Genomic DNA, 16,389 nt, shown 5'->3' on the forward strand with positions numbered 1-16,389 from the left:
GAGTGTGTTTGAGACAACTTCACAAGTGTCACAGATGACACATTTGGCGTTTTTTTGCTGGTTTGTCGGTAGGAGCTACTGAAACGCAAGACTGCCACACATCTGTTCGACCAACGCCAGTTGATCTAAACGCCAGTAGATCTGGAACACCGGAGGTCTCTTCCAGTAAAAATTGAGGGCAGGGGAGGGGATCCCCTTTGGGTTATCTCTCTACTATTATAGGCTTTACCTTGCAATCCAAAGCACCTTGAGACAACTGTTGCTTTTGCGAATTTAGTTGAAGTCAAGATAAATAACACTCAGACTGTTTGAAGGATTTAATCAGTGAATAAGTGAACTTAAAAGATTATCAAGTTTTGGGAGACAACGTTTAAGAGGCGTAGTTGAGATGGTTTTGATATATGTGTAGAGGAGGGATATTAGATTCATTGGACAAAGCATGTTAAAGATGAAGCTGCCAGGCAAGAGGAAAAACAAGAAGACCATAGAGAAGATTCATAGATACAGCGAAGGAGGACATGCAGAGGGTTGGTGTGGCAGAAGAGGATGCCAGGGAAAGGGCCAGATTGTGGCAGATAATCTGTTTAGGGAACCCCTAAAGGGAGCAGCTGAAAAAAGTCAAAGATCATCAAGACTGGAACCAAATATCTTATCTTTTATTAACCTGTTTATAGTTTGATTGTGTTCCAAGAAGTTGTTCCAGTTTTAAGCAATGTAAAATCCATTATTTACAGGTAACAGAAACTCCTTGTTGTGAAGAAAAGCTCTTTCTTAAACTGCATGTAACTTGATGCTTGATGCTTATAGTCCTTTAGCTAAAATTACCAAAACATTTGTTTCTGCTCCACAGATGGCCTACCCTAAATCCCACAACCCGTTTGCAGATGATGATGATGAGGAGGATTTCAAGCCTAAAAGTAGGGGGTTTGATGACGAGCCAAGTGACAGTGGGTTGAGTGAAGCAGAGAGGAGGCAGAGATGCCTCCAGCAGGAAGTGATGCGTACAGCGCAGTCTGCTGTGGATAGCAGTTACCGCTCACTTGGCCTCATCTATGAATCGGAGAAGATGGGTGTGGAAACTGCAGAGGTATCTTAAACGAATAAGGTTCACACTACTATACAAAGAATTGACACTGTCTGTGAAAAGGTCATAGTCAACAAAGAGTTATTTTTAAAGGCCCCGTCTTCCCATACCTCATCCTGAATTAGTCTCTTCTTGTCTGCAGGAGCTGATGCGACAGGGTGAGGCTATAAAGAGGGCAGACAAGATGCTGGATAACATGGATCAAGACCTGAAGACCAGTCAAAGGCACATTAACAGTATTAAGAGTGTGTGGGGCGGCCTTGTCAATTATTTTAAGGGAACGCCAGAGACAAAGCCACCACCTGAGCAGCGAAAGGCCTACAAGGCCAGTGAAGGGTAAGTTTGTTTTTATTCTCTGTGTCAGTGAGGTGTGGTAGCATCATCCAGTTTCATTTCTGCATGTTTGAACTCCTAAACAAATCAAGGAGTTCTGTGATTTAGAGGACTTTCAATATATTAAAGATTGATATGCTGTTATGTGTAGGGACAAGTTATCATATTTTACAATAAAGCATGAAAACAGTTGCTCTGAATTTGTGTTAAAGTAATGTTCACTTCTTTTAGAAGTTCAGGTAATTCATTTTTATTTTTTACTTTCATGCGTACAACTTGTTATTGACCGTCTCTCCCAAAATGTTTGAACAATTCTTATCTGACTTTCTCAGATTACAGACTGCCTTGTCCAGCAGCAGAGAAAATGAAGATAAGTACCAAGCTAGCCACCCCAACCTAAGAAAACTGGATACGGGAGGTAAGTGCTGGAACAAGAACCTCAGCATTACGGTATCTTCCCACCACTTACTGGCTCTCACTATTTCTTACTTCATTGTTTTAGGATTTGGAGCTACTGCATCAATAGATGATGGCTCATCTCAACAGAATGGATACCCTAAGAACAGATACCTGAAGGAGGCTCACCACACTCTTGACAAAAATTTGGGTAGGGAAATGCTGCACTTATTTAGTTACATACCACGTTTCTATATAAAGTTTGTCTGCTGTAATTGAACTGATGTCTTTTGTGAATGTCTTAGATGAGATGTGTGTAGGCTTGGGTAGACTGAAGAATCTTGGGCTTGGTCTGCAGGCTGAAATTGATGCTCAGGACGACTCCATTGATGGTCTGCTAAATAAAGTGGACAAAATGGATACAAAGATCCACAACACAAACCAACAGATAAAAAAACTGTAATAAACACTTGGATTCAACTCAAGGAAACCAAAACTGACCGCAGATCATCCTCTCACCTGGGCCTCCATTTTTTTTCTCCACCTCCTTCTTTTAAAGGAAAGACTATTCACTGCTTGTTTTGGATGTCACTGTCTGTCTCTTTCTGCACTGGAGTTGTTTATTTTCTCTGTTAAGTTTCTCTCAAACTCTATCTGAATGTATGTAGTTGAACTTTCATTGATTCCATTCTGTTTTTATTGATCACCTTAGGTGTTTAATTGGCTGTTGGTTTGCTCATCATTCGTGCTGAACAAACAAATTCTGTTACAAATGAGGAAATTAATTTTAATGATTAAATATTCACTTAAAGGAGAGTAACTGGATCATTTTTTTTGTGTGACATTCATATGTCAGTGCTAACTGTGATTCCTAGGCCTGCCATGCCACGATTATTTAAAAAAAACAAAAAAAAACAAGCAAGCAGCTAGCCTAGCTCATGTCACATTTGCCTTATGTGTAATTTGTATGTACAGTAGACTAGCTTTTGAAGCTGTGCCAAGTCCATGTCACCACTGGCACCGCTCACCATGTGAAGCTTCCCTCTGACATTTCTGAAATTTGTTTTTGAAGTTTATTCTTGTTTTTGAAAGATTTGATTAGCCCTATATAAATCCTGTGTACTTATGGTTATTCATTGAATGCTGCATTATTGGACAAATAATGTGAACAAGCTCATGTTAATATAAAAACTGTCACAGAAGGAATATAGCCCTTATACTAATTATTGTTGTATCTTCCATTTCTGACTAAAAGAACCACTTTTTTTAAGTAAAACACAACGCTATTCTATTAAGATGATTAAAAATATGGTTTTATGGTTATAATGTCTTATTTTTGCCATGTTTATCATTTGTTGTAATCAAGTCTGCATAGCCAATAAAGCGTATTGAACAAGTCTGAGATGTCCTGTATATTGTTTGTTACAAGTGAAGCAGGAAGCCCAAAGCACCACAGAGGGGCGCCACATTCCCAGGAATTAATTACTACAGTTTCTCTAGATTTTTGGGTAGTATGTGTCTTACTTTTGTTGCTGATAGCAAGAGAGAGATTTGGTTTGTTTTTTTGTTTTTGTTTTTCAGATCAAAGAAAGGATTTTGTTAGGAATTTACATACAATTCACAAATATAGTTATTTGTTTCCGTTTTCCTAATTTTGTCATTTGAGGTTGTGTGAGAGTTTGTTGTATGGCTGTGTACCACTTGTGTCATGCTCAGCCGTCTATTCATTATCATTCCTCTGTGTTAGACCAGCTGCTCCTACAGAGGCACAAAGCATTTATTAGGATAACTACTAATTACAGTACATGCATCCTGAAACCACATGCAGGCTATATACAAAAAAACAGGTACCAGCTACCCAAGGGCCCCAAGCTGACACTCTGCGCACATGTAGTGCACACATACAAACCAGTAAACAAAGCAAATGGAAGTGCTGGGTAAATGTGGCATCATTAGCACAAGACATGGGGAAGAAATCAAGAAACAAGGCAAAGAAAACACTATGAAACTTTGCAATTAAATGGAATAAATATTTTTGCATGTGCAGGATGAAATGTTGAAACAAAGTTTTATTATCATCAGGGCAATGTCAAATGTGAAGTTAAGATGGTCGTGCAGTAGCAGAAGAAGGGGCCTCAGGCCAAGTCCAGCGATGCCACCAGTAAACGGAAGTCACCTTTGGGTTCTTTCCCTTTACGCCCTACGCTGGGGCCAGGAGGGCTTTGAACAGCTGTCTTGTCAAAAGTAAACAGTGGCCATGCTGTGACAAAAGCCACCAGTGCTGGAATGCCCCCCTTTTCAGTGGCTGTAATCCCAGAACACACTGCTGTCGGAGCCCATCAGGCACCGGGCCAGAGATGGGCCTTCCTGCCCTTTGCAAAGCAGGTTAGCAGCAGTGGCAGAGCAGCACAGGGGATGCACTGGTCAGGCAGACAGCACTGCCGCTGTTGTAGTACGAGAAAATAAAGAGTTGTGCTGACGAAGGGGAGTTTAGTAGTGAGCTAGGATGAGGAATCAGGGAGGAGAGCAGAGAAAAGAGGGGGAGGAAGGCTGGAGAGATTGATGGAGGAGGTGAAGTTCAAGTACTTCTGACATGAAGTAGCCATGCACTAGTTTTTTTAAGGAATCGATGTGTTGGAGTCTGGTTGATTCACATCATTGAGAGCCAAACCAGCCTGAGCTTTTGTACATAAAGATTTACCTGTACATATGATGGCACTCATAATATTGGTCATGTTATGAGCATTCACCCTTGTAACAGTGCTAATTCATGCTTAGGTGGAGGCTGGAGCCTATCTGAGCTTCTACAGCATAACAGGTCTATCACAGGACCTAACATGCATGTCTGGGGACTAGGAGGAAGTCAGAGTAACTGGACAAAATCCATGCAAGCAAAGGGAGACCAAGCAAACTCCACACAGAGGAAATGGTTACAAATAAAGTTAGAATTATGGGGAACAAAGAAGCCTCTGATAATGTGGTTTAATTGGTATTATTTATGTGACATATGGTTGGAAAAAAATTAAAAACTGCCAAGAGTGACAAAAAGCACAAGCTTTGTAAACATGAAGAGTTGCAGCCTTTCAGAGTGAATCTCAAGGTTCAAACATCCCTTTCTCCATATACACTTAACTAGTCTATATATCACCTAAATGAGGAGGCAAACTGGCTATCAGAATATGCAATCCGCAAAACCAAACCAAATACCAGTATGAAGATACTTTTACATATGACGTAAGCTGCCACATCTGTCATGTTTCGTCTACACATAATTACACATAGTATATATACATATACACAAAATTCCCAGAATTTACATGACAAGAACATACCCCAAATTTCAGTAGAGTGTAACAACAAAACATGATTATACACATTAGTTGTCATTTTGCTTGTCGTCATCCCGTTTACAGCCCACGCAAAAATGCCAAGAATGCCAGAAAATATGTTAATGGACATGTTTGCGTTGAAATGGTGTGAAATGCTGCTTGTAAACTCAGGAATATACTTATCAGTGTCATGCTGATGCTAGTAGTTACTGCACAGGGGAGAAGTCAGATATGTTGTAGGTGTGTAAAGGAAAACAGTGGCAAGGATTTGAAAACTGAATGCAATGATGCAGTGAAATCCACACATCAATAGAAATACAATAGAGGGAGATATGGCGGTATAGTTTTCTTTATTTCACTAATGGACAGTGTACAGAAAATGCTGTGCTGCACTTATAAAATTACCACATGGTTTATAATAAATAAACACACAAACACAGACATGGGGGATGTAAAGAGAAAGTAACAGGTTTCCATAACATGACTGCACCTGCCTTCTTCTTAACCCAACAGCAAAAGAGATGCAGGAATTTATGCTGTGTCGTTTAACTCAAGAAGGTAAAGCTGTAGTTAGTCTGTATTTTATTTGAGGGAAAACACAGAGTCAACAGAGACAACAAAAACAGAACTGAAAAAAGTAAAGGAACTGTAGGGAGCGCTGGGAGGAGATTCGGTTAATTAAAAATATAGGAGTTGGCTGTTCACGATATTTATCTTGGATCATACTCTTCTGATAAAACTCCCCCGTGAGCAGGGCGAGTAATCATGAAGCATTTTTTAAGTCTTGGACACAAGACAGACAGAACCACAGTGAATTCGCTTATATGGCTCTTTTTCCTCTCCAGCAATATTAAGTCTAAACAGATGTGATTGATCTCCGCTATGAGTCATGTTACTGAAAACACCTGTGACTGACCACCAGAAGAGGCAGACATGAAGGAGACTTGAAATCTAAGCACCTGAGAATCAGTACCTGATATTCAACTTTGCCCTTTGGGATAAAAAAAAGATACAACATCAAAATACTGAGCGAAGGATCCTAGTTTGGATATGACTTTGATGATCAGTTTTAGTATCTCCAAAACCACTGATGACTTAGGACTGTTTGGGGATAAATGACAGATGTCTGATGTTTACACTGTTGGATACAAATTATTGAAGCTATATAGACACATATACATTACATAAACCAATCATAAGTAGAAAATATATAAAGCAAAATAATATATTTCTATATTTATACATTATGCATTAGAAAATGCACTTGTATTGATGGAGGTAGATAGCAAAGACTCAGAGGTAAAAAGGCAAATAGATGCTGTGCTTTAGAGGAGAATTACGTGGCTGTAAAATCAGACGTTAAATGCAAGAATTTATGTGTGCTTTAAGAGTTTATACAGTACAGAATATGAGGTGAAAGAAAAAAAGTGGCAGGATGCTGCTAATATCCTTGAGTTACCCATCCAGTAATCTGGATTGGAGGGTCTGGCTTGGCTGGCAGGGCTGTCCTGCACTTGGCAGGATGCTGAGAGTAGCGTGCCGCCTCAAACAAAGAGGAAAGAGTTGTCAGAACACTGGCAGCGCTCAGAAGAAAACTGTCGAATCCAGGAACCGTGACAGCCCGCGACTGAAGCTGCTGACCAGAAGGTCCTAAAGAACAGAGGAGCCCATCAGGCATGTAACAAATTCCTTTTAACTTAAGCTTGAGTTAGGAATGTAATGGATGAACATATCTTCAGTTATCTTTCAGTTAGCTTGTTTACCTGGTGCCTCTTACACCATCGCCTCCACAGCGATCTGACTTTGCCATGGCATCACTTTGACACTCCACACAGACAGCAGTCTCTCTCATCAGTCGAGCGGTCCACAGTTTGAGTCTACATGCCGCGCTAGCCTGTTTTACTTGCAGATGCACACAGTAACTGCAAGCAAGGGTAAAGAAAGGGAAAGAAGGTGTCAAAGTAGAAGACTCTGTTTACCTGCATTCATTATCAAGTCAAAAATATAAGGCTCAAAGGCAAATAATATATTTGAGACTCAGAAACACATCAATGAGCCAGTCAATCACATCATTCATTCTCACATATGAAACCAGAGCATTTCAAACAGAAAACACAGATGGAAAATGTTCAGATGAAGAAACAGGGTCATATGCCAGTTTTAAGCTTTCCAGTTTCTGAAAAATATCCTGCTTTGTTTAAAGTTACACTAATGGTACAAACAAAGTATCTCTTCTTTGAATTAAGAGGTTTTACATATCAAGGCATAATAATCATCTGGTCCTTAGCTGGTCTTAAAATTAATTAAATACAACCTCAGGTGAATAAAATGTGACATATTACACTCTGTCTTTGTTTATTTAACAAAAATAAAAGCCAACATGCAGACGCACTGTGTGATAAACTCATAGCTTCACCCCAAGATCAGACTGTGCAATGCTCAGAGAAACTGCATCTCAGACTTTAAAGTTCTCAGTTAGAATGCTAAATGTTAAAACTCGTGACAATACAATCAGAAAAAGTCTGAAGAAATATGGATGGTTTGTAATGATTGACAGGGAAAAGCCTCTTCTCTCTAAAAGGAACGTGGCAGCATGGCTTAGTTTTGCAGAGTTGAGATGTTTTGCACATCTAAATGCAGCAAATCAGCACAAACGCCTCATACCAACTCTCAAGATATTGCTGCTAAATATGCTTTCACAAGCTATAAAATCGTTGGGTGTGCTTATTTTTTCACATTTTGCTTCTTCTGCTTTGTCTTTTCACTTGGTGCTTTTTAAATAAATAATGACATGGAGTAATATCTCATGCATTGCTGTTTATCTGACACTGTTTTATTCCCTGATACTTAAAAAATTACAATTCAAAAAAGTGTACTTTACTTTTATCGTGACTGTATCTGGTGACCCAAGTTTAATACTTTAATTACTTAACAAAGTAAAAATTTGCTGATAAGTAACACAAGTGATTCACTTGTGTCTTGATCGCCTGGATTATCCCATCGTAATCACAGCTCAGTCTGCACAGTAAAAGGGACAAATAAATCTTGTTTTTCTGATAAATGGGTTAATTCCGCTATTTATTTTGCAGCTGATTCAGACGAATCGGTGTGACAAAATATTATCCAAATTTGGGTGACTTGTCAAAGAAAACATGAAGTTTCCCTTTATTTCTTCCTCAAATTATTTCAGAAATATTTCAGAAAGTTGTAAATATGTATGAAATCTTTACTCTATTTGCCTGTAAGACATAAAGTATATGTCTGCATGTCTGTAGTGGGATGTCTCTGCTTTGTTTCCTTAACTTTTCCACAGTGAAACCTTCTGTTAAATACTTGTTTTTTTGACTAAAATTTCTGTCTTAAAAATTCCAGACAGATATTATTTTCTTTAGCTGAGCTTTTACAAGCTAAATCTGCATAACAGCCTTGTGTTATGGTCCATCCTCCCTTATTTTATAATGACCTTGTCTTAATGTCCAGTCTCTAATATCCACTAATATCCAGATTTAAATATACATCCAAAGACAACTGATCATCATTTCACCTTTGTCACTGTTAACCCTCACTTCTTCAATTAATTTCAAAGACACCACTATTAATATACCAGATGTCTGTGTGAAATCGCTCTTACTCTGTAAAATTCATGCTGAATCAATGCCATTTATGAGTAATGCACTCCCAGTCCCCTGATGTTTTGTTTCAGTCAAAACAAAAGTATCCAATGTCCATTTTAATTACTGAGAAAAGCTGTAAGCTGTCAGGAAGCCAGCTCAGATTTTTTCCCAGAGAACATAATGAGAAGATTTGTAATCAGCTTAGATCAAAGATCAAATTTATACAGCGAAGGCTTTTCTTTTTAAATTGATTACGTCTGACTTATCAGGAAAGGTCAGCTCCTGATGCAAATATTCAATGACAGAGTTCATGTTACACACCCAAACAAATTTTGAGGACGTGCTTGCTATAGCAACCTCAGTCTTTGCCAGTATTCCCTAATCTTTTGGTGCTCAGAGTTGACCTTTAAATAAAGGAAAAACTGGGGAAAAATATGGTATGAACCTGTTGTGAAATCCACCAGCCTTGGAGTTAGCGAAAGCAAGAAAAATGTTGAATAAGTGCCTTTATTCTTGAGTGAGATGCATCTGAAAGTTTGCTGGCAAGAAAAGAAAGGTTACTGTTTGTATAATTACGGTGATGGTATGAACTCAAATATGCATATTAAATATTTAATCAAAAGTTCTACAGCAGTGCTGACTGACCTGCCAACTATTTTGTAATTCACAAAAAAAACTGTTTAAAGAAGTTCCAGCTATAATCAATGCTGAAAAAATATTTCAGACACAACCAAAGCACTTGCAACTAAAATGTAGTTCAAGCTACTGAAAGTACATAAAAGATTTTATATTTTAATAAAATCTTTTATGTAATTTCTATGTAATAATTTCGCCAGACAAAGCCGTTAACCATGACTCACAGGCTAAAATAACTCAAGTAAATTACCAAACATTTAAAAAAGGGCATCTGTAATCACCTGCCACTGCCCCGACAAATCCTACACTAGAGACATGAAACAAAGCTGGTATCTTGCGGTTTGATATTAAGGCCTTACCTGGCCTTCTCCTCCTTCATCAGCATGTGTGGTCTCCTCCAAGGGTCCTTGAAGTTCCTCTTGAAAGAATTAGGCAAGATTTTTGCGACTTCTGGAAGTCAGGTATAAGCACGGGCAGATGAAAATTAAAAAGAGGGCAAATATGTCTAATAAGCTGTTGCATCCAGTAAAGATCATACTTATAAAGACATCTCATGTTTAATCTGAGCAACTCAGCTCTAAGGTAAAGTGAGTTCAGCTTTCCTTGTAAGTTTTCAAAATGTTTTCCTGTCTTCAGGTTTTTTAATTACTTGGAAAAGTGCACAGCTGAAGACAGAATAGAAATATCCTTTATTATTCCTCAGTGGGGAAATTCAGTTGTTCCATCAGCAAAGTGACAGGCAGATGGAGCATGCAGACTCAAGATTTGTTTCTTACAGCAAAAGAAAGTTAACAGTTGTCCCAGATAATACCAAAGCGCTTGTTTAATTTGTAACAGTGCTAGTGAACTGAACTCCGTAACATACATAAATCCAGAAAAAGTCAGGCTGTCACCTTTCGCGGTGCTGCATATGGCGTCGTTTCCGAAGCATCCTCGACGTTGTTTGAGATCAGGACAGGGTGTACCTCCGTTTCTAGGGGGAACAGATACTTGGCGACTCCTTTCCGTGCTACCAATTCCACATGAAGATGTGCATGATGACCAGGGACCCCATGATCCCACCACACAGTCAATGGCTGCTAGGGAATCAGAAAGCCATAGATTAGCTTAAGATTGCAGGAGTTAAATGGATTATAAAGTAATATTTCTTCATAGATTCTTCAGTGTTACTGGTTGTTTAATAAAGTTAGGGGATTCAAGGTGAGATTTACATTTATTTAAAAAGACTGAGGTGTTTAAGAAGAAAAATACCCTTCTTTCTGATATAGTAAAACAAGAGGTCTAATTATGAAAAAGAATTTATCTGTAGTCCAGAGGGAGCTGCAAACTTTCCCCTAATCTTTGCTGTCATGTACCATACAGCTTAAAGTGTAGCTGCAACAGATGCCCTGATATAGACTTTGATGCCAGTCCACTGAACATTTACTTGGGTAGGTAGGTGGCGAGTGACTGGGTCACTACCATGTACTTATTTCAGATCAGCCTAACCCCAGACTCAGGAAGTCTGCAACTGAGGTCAAATGTGGCTAATTTTGCATCCTGTTCTCTCTGGTTTCCCTCTACCCCACACTTACACGCAAACACACACACGGACGCCCGTGAACTCAGCACGCCACATAAACACAGCAGTTTTAGTAATCATACTTCCTGTTCAGTAGGCTGATTTAGTTAATTACATCAAGCAAAGAGGAAGCTGTATCACTTAGATGACTGCCTTGATCAAAGCCCCAAAACTCCAGCAGTAATCAAGAGCTTTTCAGCACAGAGATTAAATAGGAGCAGACATTTTAATAGTCTTGTTTTTACAAGGAAGGGCATACTTCACAAACACACAAACAAATCAGGTAAGTTCAACACAACAGTGAACAGCTGTAAGCATGTATACACCATAACATTTTTAGAAAGCCTGACATTTGTGGTTTAGAGCTTTTTTTGTTTTCATCCTTTAAAATAAAAGTTTGCGACAATAAGAGCAGGTGCACCCAGCTTGAAGCTTGTAGACGTTGGTGGTGAAATTACAGGGAATGGGCAGATAAATATACCATAACTGAATCTAATCCTCCCTCTTCATTTAATCTCCCTTACACTGTCTTTATAATAGACACTCACCCCACTATACAATGTCGTGAGTGAATAATTATGTGTGTGAACATGAGACAGAGAGAGAGAGAGAGGGAGAGAGTGCTTTCAAGATGCCGCCCGTTTGGTTCATTCCCATGGTCCTGTTGGGGGTTCGGAGAGGAGGGGGGGGCAGCTGCCTCAGTGACACAGCCGATCCACAAAGCCACAGTGGAATCTCTGCATTCCTGCACATTAGTGCTGCCCACCTGACACTCGCCTTTCCCAGATCACCACACACAGCAAACAATTTCTGTCTGATAAATCATCCCACTTAAACCTCTTCTATCCTTTCCCTAAAATACACAGGCATGCTCATTTGCTTCTGTAAACGTGATGAGATACATGCACTTTCTTGAAAGATTACTCAGGGTGGGATGGCATTAGACACTACAACCCTATCAGCTTCCTATCCTTGCCTCCTCCACCTCTTCTTATCCTTGCTCCTGTCTTCTTGCCTTTCCTTCCCGCTGCTACATCCTCTGACGTTCACGGGCAGCTTTTATGCCGCTGTTTTCCTTTCTCATGGTGGGAAAAACACAAGCAAGGAGTCCAGTTGAGGTATTTGCTTCATAGCAGAGCGTGCAGTGAAATCAATAGGGTTGGCTAGTTCCCACACCCGGAGGAGAAACAGCTATTATCCCTGTGATCGACACCGACATACACATAAGCAGGACTAAGGCCCTGTCTGGGAGTCTCAGCCATTTGGGCTGATTTGCCAGAGGTCAGAAGGCAATTACCAAGCTGTGGTGGTCCCTCAGTCTGCTTCTGGCACAACCAGTGCAACAATTCCACCACCCACATGTCAACCCTGCTGACAGTCTGACAGCCTAACCCACATAGTCACTCTTGTCCCCTGTTTGCATTGTTAATGAGAAAGTCTTCAGTTCGAAAGCTTGCCACCACCTCTGACCTCTGACCCCAATACAGGAAACAAATGGCACTTGTTCCCAGCATGTTCAGCTTTTGTCTTTTGGCAAAGCTGATATTTTTAACGGAGTTTATGACATAGATTTTAGATGTGCGTTTTCTTATTTTTGGAGAGCAATTTAACTGCATTATTCTGTCCAGGTTAAATCTATTTTTGTAATTTAACTAATGATATTTCTCTATTTTCTGTTTTCATCAAGATTATTTTCACCAGTTTACCGTAAGTGTCATGGAAAACAGGGAAGTCGTCCGTTTCAGTGAACCAGCAGCACCACAGTACAAATCTGGTTGCTGTCAAAGTTTAAAGTGAAAGGACTTTGCTTGTCTATGACTAATTTTTCAGGCAGCAGGCAAAGCCTCAGACAGCATTAAACTAAACAGAACCAATGACCAATGATCCAACATAAGCACTTTTATATCTCAACTTCTGCCAAACTCCAGTCACTCTTGTTTCAGTGGGATAATAGCCTTTTGGGATGGCATTCCTTTGCCTTTCCTTTTATTCTCCTTGAATTCTACCTCCATTTTAGGGTCTCAGACCTGCCTGCCCAATTTGCTTTATCTTCCACTCCTTTTATTACGTTGTCCCCCACTCTCCCTTGTTCTTCCCCCCCATCTGTCTCCTTTTTTTGGCTCTGAGCTTCACTCACTCACCCACCCCCTCCCTTTCCTTCCAGCCCCATCTCTTCTCTGATGAGACCCAGATGTCCAGCTGCTCTGGAGGACCACTGCACCTCAAAGCCTCCACGGTCACCCTCCCTTCCCTGTCTGGGCCTTGGTCCCATCAGACAAGCCTTATAATCTTCACCAAAACAGGAACCTCAAGCCTGTTAATAGGAGTTGAGAAGACTGGACTGAGCCCTAATAGCAGGTGAATGTTTCCTATAAACAAGCAGGAAGGGCGGCCATCTGCTACAAATGGCTGGGGTTGAGGGGAGAAAGACAGGACAAAGACATGCTGTGGAAAAGAGCCAGAGATAAATAATATCTAATGCTTAAATGCAGGAACTTGTATAAACACATAGTGTGTGAAAAAAAAGGTAAGTGAAGAAGAAACACTATAACAAGAAAGAAAAAGAAGAATTACAGTTAGAGGCTTCACAGATAAGGCGATCTTTGTCTGTCTGTGAAACACGATTAAATTTTTCCTTTCAGGAATGGAAGCATTAACAAAGTTGGGTAGATTACTCGTGTAGTTGCTTCAACTGAGCTTCGGATTTGACATACACTAAAAAAAAAATGGAAGTGCTGACAAAAAATAAAGATTATCTTTGTATTTTTCGTCAAACAAAAAGGTTCTCTGTGTGAAAATGCTCACTATTTGCTCACCAACAACATTAATCTGACAAAAACCTTGAAGCTGCAGAGGAAAGAAGTCTAGAAAAAGGGAATAATGCACTGAAATTACCTTGACCTTTACCTGATGATGGGTGGACAGAGTCAAACACAGCAATCAAACACTACAGACAGCCAAGGCAGGAGTTTCCCTTTGCAAGCCCCCTTCGATTTAGTGATACGCATATGCACCTTCATTTGTGCTTACAGTAAGTGAGTGAAAACTGTTAATGCCCTTCAAGCTCAGCAGTGTTTTCCTGTCAAGAAGAAATCAGATGCTGGACATCAGATTTGCAAAATGTAGCATGTGAGTGCCAAGAGGTGTTTAACATATTTGTCCCAACAAAAAAAAAAAAATCCAACAGCTGGCCTGTTTAGTCTTCATTATGTAAAGACATTCCCTACTAGCAGAACAGAGAACATGTGGGATGCAAGGAAGAAAAAGAGGGAGTGAACTTAGGTGGAAAGAGGGAAACATTGTGGCAGAGAATGGTAGAGAAAATAAAGAGAAACAGAGAGGAGAGAGAGAGATGAATGATGAGCAAAAGTCTCATGTACCAAATGCAGAGGCTTTAATGTATTTTCCTGTTAGGGTGAGAACCACCAGAGCCTGCAGTAGAAGAGAGAAGCTGCCCCTTCTTGCTTCTTACTGCCCCAAATGATCTCTAGAGTCAATGAAGAGGAATGGGAGCTTATCGTAATGGGAACCATAGAGTTAAGACTGAAACTGGTGTATGAAAATCACTTCTATAACAGGAGACAACATCAAAGTCCTTCTGGAAGCAAGTGTTACCACGCTTCAACCATCCTTTAATGCCTCTGAGACCTTATTTGGCAGTTGTTTGGGGGCATTATCCAGTTTAATTTCATACATGAATGGAATAAACAGAGAAATCTGACAAAACCAACTTAAAAGATGTGCTGATTTTGACCAATACAAAGTATGTCTTTAAAAACTCATTTCCTCCTGGTAGTTAAATATCTATCACAATCTTTGCCAATGCAAAAACCTTTCAAAGATTTCAAATAAAGATTTGGCACGTCTCTATAAAATATAAGCAAATTTTCTGAGGTGCTGATGCCAGAAGCAAAAGCTCATTGTTCCTTGGTTCTTAATCTTACTGTGAGATGTTTTCCTTTCAGATAAACATTAATTAGTGAGAGGTTTAAACTTTTACTTTTGTTTGTGGCTAGAATGATAAAAAAAAAAAATGCTGGCCAACAGCTCGACCTGCTAAACCAGCCAAAAGATGCCTACAAGTAGTTTTTGCTGTGAGGTGTACATTTGGAAATTAATAGCCTGCAACTACTGAAGTTATATAAGCCAGACTGATGACCAAAACATGAAGTTCATAAAATAGAAAAATCATGTCAGCTTGCTATATGTTATAATTTCAATCCCAAGAAATACTACACGAAGTTGGAAATCTCATCTAAGCATAAGAATACAAATCCATAACTCATTCTCAGCCACAAATTTAACCAGAAACTGATTTTTGAGAGTTTCCATCTGCAGAGATTCCTTGAAAAGATAATATATTTCAAAGTTTTACATTTAAAAAACATTTTCTATCATCCTTTCCCTCTACAAAGTGAATTGATACGGTAGATACGGTTTGAATCCAGTCTGGGTCCTTTCTATGTGGGGTTTGCATGTTGTCCAGATCTTTGTGTTCTCACTGGGTATCCTGGTTTAATCCCACAGTCCAAAGACATGCATGGGGTTCGATTGCTTAGTGATTCAAAACTGACTCCAGGTGTGAAGGTCAGCATGAATGATTGCCTGTATTAGCATTGCAACAGATTGGCGACCGGTCCATAGTACATCCCACCTCTAACTATTATCCACCTGTTAATTGATTAACAGGTGGATCCACTATCCACCTGTTAATCAATTATCCACCTGTTAATCAATTAACAGGTGGATAGTGTAATTTACTTTAACTGTTTAGTCCATCTATAATTATTCTAGTTTACGTTTAGCTTGTGTGTCAGTTTTATATTAGGGTGTGTTGAGTTCACTGCGCCTTTTATAAGCTGCCCAAAAATCCCACAAACTGTGAGGCTGATAAGGTTTCATCCACCTGAATGAGCCTGGAACCTGGAAACATCTGCAGGGAAATCACAGTGAATGAAACATGGTGCTGAAGGTATTAGGTATATAGATATCTACTGCGTTTTCAGACAAACACAATAGTGCAATCACCTGCAAGGTAACAAGAAGAAGAAAAGAAAATATCACCTAACATTTCCGTTATCAATGCATTAAATGAGGCCATCGCTGGACTGTGCATGAACTGATTGTACTGTATGTGGTGTCAGCTGCATTTTTTCAACTAACACAGTTTGTATTATGTTTCTACATCGCTTCTCTTAACAACAATAAAGTCTGTTTTGTGCCCTTGCTCACAAGTTGCTTTTGCTCAGTCATTACTTTAACTTGTACAGTGTCCGTCTGTGTTTACACACAGTTCACACTCCTGTCAAATCCTTCATTTTAACAACATCTCTGAGTGTTTATATCCATGTTTTTTTCTGTGTCTGCTCTGATGTCACCCACTCAAAGCACTGTGTTGAGCTCCAGCAAACAGGAGGTAATTACAGCCTCCAATAG

The 16,389-nt window shown here is 39.5% G+C and overlaps 1 protein-coding gene and 1 long non-coding RNA gene across 2 annotated transcripts in view; one reads left to right on the forward strand and one right to left on the reverse strand.

Moving 5' to 3' along the window:
* snap29 (synaptosome associated protein 29) overlaps positions 1 to 3,211 on the forward strand; it is a 5,986-nt gene extending 2,775 nt beyond the window's left edge. Inside the window, exons 2-6 of the mRNA XM_005738199.2 lie at positions 851 to 1,087; positions 1,227 to 1,420; positions 1,750 to 1,835; positions 1,920 to 2,024; positions 2,119 to 3,211. Of these exons, the coding sequence (XP_005738256.1) occupies positions 851 to 1,087; positions 1,227 to 1,420; positions 1,750 to 1,835; positions 1,920 to 2,024; positions 2,119 to 2,276 (780 nt within the window). The 3' untranslated portion in view covers positions 2,277 to 3,211. The remainder of the gene's footprint in view (positions 1 to 850; positions 1,088 to 1,226; positions 1,421 to 1,749; positions 1,836 to 1,919; positions 2,025 to 2,118) is intronic.
* Positions 3,212 to 5,481: 2,270 nt separating this feature from the next.
* On the reverse strand, positions 5,482 to 10,468 carry LOC102195029 (uncharacterized). The gene is made up of 4 exons (XR_001290436.1): positions 10,286 to 10,468; positions 9,752 to 9,842; positions 6,906 to 7,064; positions 5,482 to 6,792 (listed from the first exon to the last, which is right to left on the reverse strand). It is a non-coding gene; the product is annotated as an uncharacterized LOC102195029 (long non-coding RNA).
* Between the last annotated feature and the right edge of the window lie 5,921 nt (positions 10,469 to 16,389).

This window comes from Pundamilia nyererei, unplaced genomic scaffold (genome assembly GCF_000239375.1).
Source record: "Pundamilia nyererei isolate P.nyererei 1_Seehausen unplaced genomic scaffold, PunNye1.0 scaffold00082, whole genome shotgun sequence".
NCBI classification, from domain to species: domain Eukaryota; kingdom Metazoa; phylum Chordata; class Actinopteri; order Cichliformes; family Cichlidae; genus Pundamilia; species Pundamilia nyererei.